The 12,164-nt window shown below is 41.6% G+C and overlaps 1 protein-coding gene across 4 annotated transcripts in view; it reads left to right on the forward strand.

The window, feature by feature from the left end:
• Positions 1-1,188: 1,188 nt before the first annotated feature.
• The window catches only part of LOC144791454 (cytochrome P450 2J2-like), a 99,899-nt gene continuing 88,923 nt past the window's right edge, over positions 1,189-12,164 (forward strand). For all 4 annotated transcript variants that reach the window (XR_013602398.1, XM_078666133.1, XM_078666131.1 and 1 more), the window contains exons 1-3: positions 1,189-1,768; positions 5,491-5,653; positions 7,233-7,382. Coding sequence is in view for 3 of the 4 variants with exons in the window: in XM_078666133.1 (XP_078522259.1) it covers positions 1,598-1,768; positions 5,491-5,653; positions 7,233-7,382 (484 nt within the window). In the remaining variant the exon portion in view is untranslated. The remainder of the gene's footprint in view (positions 1,769-5,490; positions 5,654-7,232; positions 7,383-12,164) is intronic.

Here is a 12,164-nt window from a genome sequence, read left to right on the forward strand (position 1 = left end):
GCTTCACATGCCCTCTTGAGTTAAGCCTAAGACTGCTTAGTCCATGCTACCCTTAGGATAGCTTGTCTATAAGGTTGACTTTACAACCACCACCATAAGGGATTGTTTGGACTGATACAAGGTGCTCACTAGAATAGTGAACATCATACATCAGGCCAACTTCTCACACTTGTGTTCTTTTAATTTATCTTGCATATGTTGTTGAGTCTGTGTGTGTTTTATTGCATTTATGTCAGAGGGTGAACACAAGAATGAGTCAGTGAATGAATGAATGGATGTACAAGTGGAAAGATGAGTAATATAGTGCATATAAGATCCCATGTTGAGCGCCTATAGCCATTAATAACACAAAAGGCACTTTCAATCATGAGCCAGACCTATTGCATTGCCAATGCTTGTTAATGTCTGACTCTGACATATTCATTTTCAGGCGGTGGTGGGATTTCGGGTTTGCAGTAGAGTGGTCATCCCATCTTTTAATTAATTTTGTGTAAAGCAACTAATGTGAACCTTCCATGATTGTAGATGTAGAGAGGATTTAGAAATAAATGGGTATTTAAATACAAATGATGTTTAACAATATAAATGCACACGCTTGAAGTGTTTTCTGGCCCAGCTACAAAATGCTGGAGCACAGTCCATGGAGTTTGAGTTTTTTATTGACAATACATTTGTATGCACTTAGGAGAGGTCAACTTAGAGTAGGGCAGTGATGATGCAGCAAATGTTTCAGCTGCGATAAGCCAACATGTTATGTAAAAAGACCAACAGGAAAATAAATCCACACTAATCTACAAATCTATGGTGGCCTCTTCCTAAGAAGACCCACAATGAACATTCTTTGTTTCTGAGGAGTACATTTATATGCAACTAGGTTTTACCAACTTAAAAGTACCCCCTTGAGCTGTCTGCTGTCAGGGCTTGTGGCACAGCCTCCAAGCACTAGGCACATGCCCAGAGTTGATGTTGTGTTTATAGCTAGTACAAGAATATGTCCTTAGAAGAGGTCAAAGGAGGGAATGACTAAAAGGCCATGGTCCACCGTAGAGCGATAAGATTGTGTGTTAATATGAAGCAACTAACTTGATGAAAAGCTTATCAAATAGCAAACACCAAAGGTAAACACCTGGACCCTAGTTGTTGCAATGAATATAAAAGGGAAAAATTAGCACAGAAGCAGAGGAGAGGGGGTAGCATTTACTGAAACAGGGAGAGTAGAAGAGAGGTGCACGGGATAAGCATACATACTGAAGAAGATAGACATTGATGCTGGAAATAAAGAAGAAAAGGCAGAAGGAATTGGAGGAATTCAAAGGACATGACAGAAGGTGGAATTGGGAAAAGGATGCGGTAATTAAAACCTGAGCAAAGAAAACAAGCATATTCAGGGCAGGGAAAGGCGTGGAATAGATTTGAACATGTTAAAAATTGAAAGAGAGAGAAGGAAAGTGAAATACTAGGAGGGATACATACAGGATTAGTGAACGAGAAAAAAGGGCACAATTTCTGGAGAGAAGAATAGTGTGAGGTTTGAATATAGAAGTAAAGGTCCATTCTGAAGAAGAACACCTAGAAACAGAGTCAAGCGTCCACCACCATGCTGCTACTCACTCAGCTGTTAATTGCTCTGCTTTTTACTCTTCTCATTACACGTTACCTCAAGCTTCAGTGGTTGAGGAGAAAATATCCTCCAGGACCGACTCCGCTGCCCATCATCGGCAACCTGTGGACCCTGAAATTTGTGCTTCACCACGAGACTCTTATGCAGGTACCATAGAGCTGGTTGCAGTGTTGTTATTTCTGTTGAATATTTAGCCATCACACACACACACACACACACACACACACACTGATACTTGAATTCAAGAAAAAATTAAAGGCAAGTCACTGGTCACTGGTCACAGATTCTTTGTATTTCTTTCTCTGTGGCACACACCTTAATTTGTCTCTGCCCATCCATCTCCTGAACCTGGCAGGAGGGTTTCACCAATTCAATCTTCTTGTTACTTTCTTTTCCTTCCTCACTTGTCATACCCAGCTGAGTCACTCAGCTTTTCTTAAATCTGCCATTCACCGTGGGTAATAACAAAATGCACACAGACACAGTTCGATTGCAAAATTTCTTAAACGACTCAGAGACAGGTTGCTCAGTTATAATTGTACTTTTACTGCTGCATGATTTCCAATGAGTGCAATTTTTAGGCCTTCAGTGTACTTTTCCCATAGGCTTTGTCCAAGATGACCAAGGATGTTGATTGCTTGTCAGTTCTCTGTGTCGCTTTATATTGCTCCCATCCCACCCCTCACCCAGCACTTCAAAAATGAGCCAACTTATACCAAGAGCTAGAAGAGTTGCCAATTGCTGGTTCCACTGGGAAATCCCCTTTTAGAGTAAATACTGAGCACTAACACTAATTAGCAAGGTGATGGTTGTGCTTCGGTGCAGAAGTCAAGCCAGTGTTTTGCTTGAAGCTTGATTCATTGGGGATAGGTATTCCTGTTGCTGACTGTTCCCAACTAGCAATCATTTATTCAGCACACTGTATTAGAGCAAATCTCTGGAATCACTTTGAAAAGTTAAATATAATGTTTAATTTTCATAAACTGCACTTATGAGTTTCAGGCAAGGCAACTTTTAGAAAAACTTCACTGTTTGAAAGGAGGTGAATTCTGAGGAGGGGATGGGAGCATACTCACATTGCTTTTAAGAGCCGTGGGAGAGGAGCTGGGACGTACCTTAGTCGCCTATCTCCCTTTCAGAGCTGCTGCTAATGTCCTGGATATTTTGCAAAAACACCTATAAACATTACCAGTACTTAGCCTCCAAACATGAGCTGGAAACCCACACTGCACGTAGGTTTCCAGATCATGCTATTGGCCACCGTGGGATACCAGCTCCTTACTGGCAGATCATGTGAGCACAGCTGATATCTGGTGACACATGTTGGGATCACGTGTGTTTAAAGGTCTGGAGTTTATAAACCAACAGCAATCTCTCCTCACAATCTGCAAAGTTCAAATGTGACCACCACACAGACCTTAGCCCCAAAGTGTTAGATTTTATGGTTTTATTTACTCAGTGCCAATTAAGGAAATGCATTATTTAGTTCAAAATGTAGTACTTAAAAATGCATACCATCTTCAGACATTGGGAGAGTCTGCTGTGGGTAAAAACGTCGGTGGAGATTCCCATGGTAGCACCAGGTTTGAAATGCCTGATAATAGGTGGAGCCATGATCACGGCTGTATGTACGGAGAATAGTACATATGATTTTATATGTTTGTTAAGAATTAAGGCTTTCAAACCCACACCTGCCTGAGGGGATCTGTATATCATCATGTTCTCAGGGAGAAGAACAATGGCATAAACACAATATGTGTCCACAATAAATTCAATTTCAAAAGGGGGTGGTGATGGACAGAGTATCTGAGTTAATCAGAACACTCCTACCCAGTCAACAGATCAGGGCTTGATCCATCACCGTTTTTTAGCTCACTGCACCATCCCAGTTCAGAACCTGGCTATATGCAAATTAGTCTGTCCCTGGCCCAGTGCATCATGGGAACAGGGCAGACCAAACTACCAAGCCAATTCTTCACTGGAAAGGAAACAAGCTTCCGGGGACCGGTTTCTGGCATTACAGCCGTCTTCGGCCCGGCTTGCTTGAATCCTGATGGTGCAGTGAGCAAGGGACTCACATCTGAGCATACCCTTCCACACTTATGGTGGCCAAAATAATTTCAAAAGGGGGTGGTGATCTCTTGACAGGGTGAGAGTATTCTGCTTAATTCAGAGACTCTGTCCCTCACCACCCCTTGTTGTAAATATTTTTGTCCACCCTAAGCGTGGAAGGGTATACTCAGACATGAGTCCCTTGCTCATTGCACCATCAGGATTCAAGCAAGCCGGGCCGAAGACGGCTGTAATGCCAGAAACCGGTCCCGGAAGCTTGTTTCCTTCCCAGTGTAAGAATTGGCTTTTGTAGTTTGGTTTGCCCTGTTCCCATCATGCACTGGGACAGGAACAGACTAATTTGCATACAGCCAGGTTCTGAAACTGGGATGGTGCAGTGAGCTAAAAAACGGTGTTGGATCTAGCCCTGATCTCTTGACAGGGTGAGAGTATTCTGCTTAATTCAGAGACTCTGTCCCTCACCACCCCTTGTTGTAAATATTTTTGTCCACCCTAAGCGTGGAAGGGTATACTCAGACATGAGTCCCTTGCTCATTGCACCATCAGGATTCAAGCAAGCCGGGCCGAAGACGGCTGTAATGCCAGAAACCGGTCCCCGGAAGCTTGTTTCCTTCCCAGTGTAAGAATTGGCTTTTGAAGTTTGGTTTGCCCTGTTCCCATCATGCACTGGGACAGGAACAGACTAATTTGCATACAGCCAGGTTCTGAAACTGGGATGGTGCAGTGAGCTAAAAAACGGTGTTGGATCTAGCCCTGATCTCTTGACAGGGTGAGAGTATTCTGCTTAATTCAGAGACTCTGTCCCTCACCACCCCTTGTTGTAAACACAATAAATTCAAGACAGGACCTGCTGGTTCACGCCCACCTATCATCTTTGTCATGAGCTGTTTTATTAACAATGAAGTCGTACTATATATTAAAGTAGGTTTTTACTGTGTGTTCTCTCCTTTAACCTCTATAAGTATTCAAGAGTGAAGGATGTGCCTCTTTCACATTGCACATTAGGGTTAGCTGAGGAAGATTAATAGGCTTATTTGCTGAGGGTGCTGCTTCTTTCAGCCTAACACCAGATCATCCAACCATATTTTATTTTTCTGTTGTTGTGTTGAGACATTTCTGACAAAAGTGCTGATGCTGATAGGGTGAATTCACTTTCATCAAAAAAGGAATGCTGGGTGGGTTTCCATGTCAGGTAGGGCTGCTCCACATTTCTGCCCACCTGAGGCATTGTTTCTACAAAATAAAAACTAATGTTCACCCACAATAGGCCATACCTTCCAATGTCATTGACCAATGGTCATTTGACAGTCAGAGATTTACGACAGGAGAGCTTGCCCCACCCTGAGAAACCTGGTGGTTCCTCTACCTGTAAATAAAGTGGAGCAACCTCTGGTTTGGTGATTACGTAAAGGAGAAATTCGCAATGTGAACTGTGAAAGAAGGATTTTGGGCCATTTCTCTGGGTCATATGATGTCCTTTCATATACATGAACTTGAAGCTGTGCACCTTTCAAGCTGCTCAGATGCTTACTGAAATAAGAAGATTTCTATTGGAATGGCTGACTGATGGGTCCTTATGTTCTGTATAAGTAGTACTTAGGAAGGGCAAAGTAATGTGTGAGGTTCCATTTTTCTCAGTGCTCTATCAGTTCTACTACCCTGTGTATCCAGCTTTGTCTGGGCAGGCCTAACTCTAAAATGCATAATAGTTACCTCCCCTAAAAGGGACAGCTTTTTAGTTGGGACCCACCTCTTGTGTTCTATTCACTTGTTGAGTGTTTACTTCCCATCGCCAGCTTGCAAAGACCTATGGGAATATTTTCACCGTGTGGCTGGGGCATCAACCAGTAGTTGTGCTGAATGGATACCAGACTGTAAGAGAGGGGCTAATCTCCCACTCCGAGGAGCTTGCTGGACGCCCTTCAACTCCTACTACAGAAGAGTTTACAAAGGGAAAGGGTAGGTATCACTCATCACACAATGGTGCAGGTACACAGAAAATGATAAAATCTTGTTTTTCTATTGCTCTTTGACACCACTTTTACCATTTATAAGCCCTATAAATAGCAGTTGTCAATATTTTGTTATGCAGTTTAATTGTATTCAATTCTGCAACCTTGGATGAATGGGAGAATGAGTGTCTTGCCAGGGACAGACTGTGTGATCTGCAGATTCAAGAGTTTTACCCACTAAGCCACTCACTGAGCTCTGAGGCTATCAGAAGACAGAGGAGTGAAAAGGATGTGACATTCACTGGGAGATGAAGTAGTAAGTTACCTCAACATTTAATGAACTCCTCTATCTGCTACCATACTATTCTGCTTTCCAGAATGGCAACTCAATGCCTTGTACACATGTGCAGTTGCTATTCACTTGTTGCATGTCTTATGTTTTTGTTTTGATGATCATCACGACTGTAACATTGATCCTCATTGCCAATTCACACAATGAACTTTCTGTAAAATGGTGGGAATTACTCCTAGTTATTCCTACTGATGGAAAAAAATCTTTGAGAATCTAAGCAAATGAGAGGATTGAGGTATTGATGGGTGGTGCAATAATGCTAGCACAGATGGTGAAGAACTAGAACAAACTGTATAATGAACTGTATACTTCCCCCTGTGGTATATAATTGATGTAGTGCTTACTATAGAAGTCTCTGGTTTAGAATAGCAAGGCACACGCATACCTAGTTTGATTTTCCCACCCTGAATATTGTTTTCAGTGCATTTACTCCTTGCTTTATTAAGTATTGGTATAGCGGTGCCTTATTGCTATTTGGGCTATTTAAAAAAATATATTTCGTATACACTGTGCACTAGTTACACCATGCAGTGCTTCTGCCATACCTGTGCGCTCTGTGTAGCTGTCTGCCTCTAATGATACCTTATGTGTGGTCTCCTTTTCCAGCAGGATACTAATCTCTGCTACAGCCTGTCTAAGTCTCTGCATTGTGAGCTGGTGTCTGATGGTATAGGCAGTAGTGCTATGCTAGGAGGGCCTGAAAACTGAGCTAGCCACAGACACCAACCAGAGGTCAGACGTGGTGCAAATCGAGCCAGTGAAACAATAGGAATCTAAGGGCCAGATGTTTCAAAGGCTTTTACCGATTCTGTGTCTATGGAAAAATGTGTTCATACATATGGCCCTACATGTTAGCACTCAATACATGTTTCAAAACAAAGTAAATCAACTATGGTTAAAAGGATTCCTGGAAGTGTAAGAAAGGGAAGTGACTGTGGATCACCCAGGACATCCCTTCATCAAGCTATACTTAATTTCTTTTTCAGCTACAAGTAGGGTCTAATGCAGAAGACTGAGTGGCAGAGTAATGGGACAGGATGTTTGTATCTCAAAATGAAACTTGATGACAAAGGAGTCTTTTTGTAGCATTTTGCAAAGAGCACATTTACTTGTACAAGTAAAAAATTGGAAGAAATTGAAAAGCATACTTCAGCCAGACTTAAAAGTGAAATATGACTATTATTTAATATAGAGGACATTACAAAAAAACAATAACATACCATTAATTCCCTAGGAGTTGTATTTACTTCTGGACACAACTGGAAGCAGCAGAGACGCTTTGCTCTAACAGTCCTGAGGAACTTGGGACTTGGGAGGAAAAGTCTAGAAGTGAGGATCCAGGAGGAGGCACAATCCTTGGTGGAGTTTTTCACCATGCAGAGAGGTAAATTATTTGAGGCTTCAGCGCTGCTTCTTAGATAATAAAACTTGTTATTGCCATATTTCAACATTAGAGGGATACTCTACTTCAGCTACTGTAATGTGACTGGCCCGTAGACATTTGAAGCAATTAAGAAGCATTGCATACCATGGTTTTCACAGGTGGTCAAATAAGCCTCATCATTACATATTATCACCAAATAAGCATTTACTTTCAACAGGAACTTCTTTCAAAACTCGTTTTTCACTTTTATGGAAAAGCAGACCAGACACATACAGGAGCTTATCTTGGTACATCTTAATTGCCATTTTAAAACCCTTCTTGGGATTGTTGGTTGGTTTATTCATATATTTAGGCATCTTTGGATTTAATTCTGGTGTCAGACAATTTTTGTAAATAACATTAAAACATTACTCAATTCTGACTCCAAAGCCTTTTTCAGTTTGGTAAGGAAATACTTAGAAACATAACTCAAAATCCACCAGTCCTTAGGTCTTGGGTGAACATTGTCTCACTCTGTGGATCCTCTGCCACGTCCTCATCTATCTTTTGATTTCATCAAACATTCTTGGACATTAGTGACAAATTATCTTATGCTGCAACAGATAAACATTTCTCTTTTTTGTTCCTAAGATACTGCTCATTGGCCTCAAGAACCTTCTTCACCAGGTGGTGGCTACTTTTCAGAGCAATGACTCTTTAAATGAGGAAACATTTTAATGTCTTACCTCTGTAGATAATATTTTAGTCAAATCTAGAAGGTTTGATTGTCCCTTATGATTACTAGCACATTTCCTCTTTTCAATTGATAACTCCTAAGAATCTGCTATAGACCAACACAAAGTTAACCTTCTACCAGGGTTCTTCCCTACCTAAAATGTCCTCCTTTAACTAGAGTCCACTTATTAAATATATTCTGCTAACCAAACATAAATGCCCCACTCCTTTGTTGCACAAATTTGTACACCCTGCCTATAATGGCGTGGTCAACCTGTAATGGTTGAGAATAATATGTCTCAATATTTGAGCAGCTTCTCATGTGACATCACAGAGACCTTTCTTCATGATATGCCTGCACAAGCCCATCTTATATTCACCCAGGTCACCAAGTGATTCCCACAAGTGCCCCGGGGCCTCTGACTGATGTCCACATATTTTGCTGTCCTCATGCAATCCTTATGTCACATGAACTTAATTGACAGTTGCATTAATGCACAGTCACCATCAGGTTGCTTTAAAAAAATTATCAATTAACATTTTTACTCAATGCCAAGCCACATTTCTATCAACACTGATCCTACTTTTAAAATGGTTTAACCTAGCAATAATATTTGCCAATTGTTTACTTGTCTATACCTCAGTTACAAATAAACATTCATAGGTAAAAGAGTACACAACCTGTTTTAAAAACATAATTAAAGATATTCTGCAAGGAGATCAGAGTGTTACTGATTTGTTTGTATTTCTGCTTTTTGGAAGTAGGAGTAAAGGGTCTTGCACATAATTTTACTGTCTGATTCTGATCTTGCAATAACATCAATTCCTGTACAATGGTGAACAGGAATTCTATCAGAAAAAACTCTAAATCAGTAGCATAGCCCTATCACAGGTGTGTGTGACTCTGCCTTTCATCCTTTGGCTTTACTTAACATTATTACTATTGAACTGGATTATAATAAAGTGGGGGATTTGTTGGCTAGCAGTGGGAATGTAGACTAGTCAGTCACACGTCTGACATGTAATTTACCCTTACGCAGCTCTAACAAGCACTTAGAAGAACAGTTATGGATCATAATCATGTTGTCAATAGTATTTATCAATGTCCTTCAGTAGCAGCTGCATTTCTGAATATTTTCCATATAATAACTTCTAGGTGGGTCAATGGTATTAGAACAACTTAAGTGACATTCATATTGCCTACCTAAAGACCATGACACTGAACTATAGCATTGAAGGACCTCTGGTTGTATTTCACTTTTTTTTAAACCAGAACACAATGCTAAGTATGTCAGAACAAGAGGATTATGTTTCTTAAAAACAAGAGTGTTTATTGCGTGGAAGGAACTGAGGCCATGAATGTCCTAGCTAAGCACATTATGCTAAAGTAAGTTGACTATGCTTTGCACTATAGTTTTGGATAAGTGGCGTTATATTCCATATAGGTACCCTATATAAGCGCAGGTAACACTGCAACCTTTTACCTATATCTTTCCCTACATTACATACATAATGGTTCTTAGGCACTGACCTTTTACTTAGATACAACACTGCATTCAGAACGTGAGTTTTTCCCTGGTTCGATACTCATACATTATGCCTGAGGCTTCTTGGAAGCACATCAGGACTCACAGCAGGACGAACATCTCCGGCATAATATCTATGTTAAAGTTCAGGTCTGACGTCATCCAAGGCCGACATTAACACAGCAAGGACCCCAGGGAAGATCAATGGGTATATATACATCATGTCTTGCTTAGAGAGACAGAGGAGACCGTGACTTCCTGGCTGAAACACTGACCAGAGACGCTGAGGTTCCTGCATGCAGACGCTCCATCTAGTAGTGGTTTAACATCCCTCGCGGGGCGTCCAACTCGAGACCAGGACGAGGTCCAACATTTTCTAATTCTCAGGTAATGTGGGGGACTAGATCCTAGAGGGATTCTTGGCATAACACCTACACAGATGCCAGGTACATTTAGGTACATCTAGTTAGGGATACATCGTAGGATTACGCACTTTCTTATCATGTGTTTTATGTACTAGTATACATTCATGATTACTGCAAAATGGTAGAATTTTACCATCCTTTTACTTTCATAGTATTGCTATCAATATATCTCTGCTACTGTCTAATGGTTGTTGCAGCTCATATATTCTACAGTAGAATAACAACTATGCAATAAATCCGTATTGAAATGCCCAGATTGTTTATTCTGTGTATCTCTGAGACAAACTAAGTGAGCACGAATCAATGTCCAGTCAAATACTTGTTTTTATATGAATAATAAACATTTTATTTCAAACTCTATGCATTCATAGGAATAAGGACATTCATAAGCAACAACACAATCCCCTTGAGGTTGGAGCTCTAGTGTTTGTCAGGCAAACCCCTGTCCCATGTTCTTCTTGGCAATGTGGTCAGGGTTATTACCCTTTCACTTGTGGCCGCAAACGGGGAATGCCCGCTAGTGGGCTATACTCAAGAGTTCAACTTTGACTCTTTTAGGAATTAGTCAATAGTGTCTATGGTACCGCAACACCTTCATCAGCGATTCCCACAGGACCCAATAGGTTCAATTCAAGGGTTTCCCACTCCTGCAGCTCAGAACCATTCAGAGCTGACCGCAGGCAATCTCAAGCACTAGTCCTGTTCAGAAAAGGTGGGCTGCTTGTGGTACTTGCTGCAACGCCCAGCAGGAGCCATCTAGCCTGTATTGTGCTGTTTGCTTTCCCCAGTGAACGGAGTTGCTCTAAGCCTGCGATGATGTGGTAAGTCAATATACCATGGTGTATACAAGGTGGAGGTGGAGGTGGGGGTGGGAAGGGGGAGATTCAATCATCCAGCTACCAACCGGGCAAAGGCGATGGTCAGATGTCTTCCTCAGCATCCTCTGCAGTCCCCAGGGGTCAGTAAGGGGCAGGTCTAGATGTGCTGGCTCGACCTGCTCATCACAGCCTCACTCTTTTCCTTGGCAACAGCCTGAACTCCTGGCAACGTTGGGCCTTGGTACTTTAAGGACAAAGCACAGACATCCACGGTGCAATAACCCAAACCACAGTGGCCCCTCCCATGAGTCTTAATGCGCTTGTATCACGATCATATCAACAATGGCCCTGTCAGGCACACGGTGTCACTGCAACAAGGTGGTACGGGCTTCGTGCTCCCCGCACGATGCTCGATGCACAGTCATTTCACAGCTCCCCTCTCCTGGTAACCGGGGGTTGCTGAATCAATCTTACACAGGGGCAATGACCCGATCAATGCACAGCTTTATCATACCTCCTCACACAGGAGTCCTCTCTGCAGATCCACCAACTGGACAGTGCACCCAACTGGATCTCGCTCCCTTCAACACACTCCTCTTCCTCACAGACCACACTGTCAGTCAAGTACACTTTATTTGATTTGTTAAAAATCATAAAAGACATAAAACATTTATATACAAATTTACAAATTTACAAATTTCATAAAACGTTATATGCAGCAATAGGACACAAATGCAATACAGATCAGTGATTAGGAGGGGGCTATACAGAGCTATACAAGGTCCCTAGATGTCGCTACTTTTGTTTTCGCTCTGTAAGCCGCCACCAAAAAACTAGCTACACCAAATATGATGGGGGTATTACCCAAGGACTGTAGGTAAACCAGAGCCGGCTTGACTTGAACAAAGCTGGCTTCTCTTAAAATTGGTACCAAGTATTTTTTCCTAGGGTCCGAGTATGAACTACAAACCATGATAAAATGCATGGTGTCCTGTTGGGAAAATTCATCACATTTAAACGGGGGGGCCCTTCTGGTTTGCTCCAGGATTGGTAGCTACCTAAAGAATAAGGAATTCAATTAAATCTACATTTGGTTAACAGGTATCTATGGAAGGGCTTAGTTACAATTCTGAAGTAGGGCTCAAGAGAAGGGGAAATTAATACCATATAATGTGATCTGACAGTTGGTTTAGTCAGTTCTAGCCCCTCTCGAGCCAATCTAGCCTTGTCCATAAAATGCATTTTGGTCCAGTTAATATCCTCCCTCCTGATAGAAGAAGGGGGGTTAAATAATTCCGG

The sequence above is a fragment of the Lissotriton helveticus genome, chromosome 11, assembly GCF_964261635.1.
Source record: "Lissotriton helveticus chromosome 11, aLisHel1.1, whole genome shotgun sequence".
NCBI lineage: Eukaryota > Metazoa > Chordata > Amphibia > Caudata > Salamandridae > Lissotriton > Lissotriton helveticus.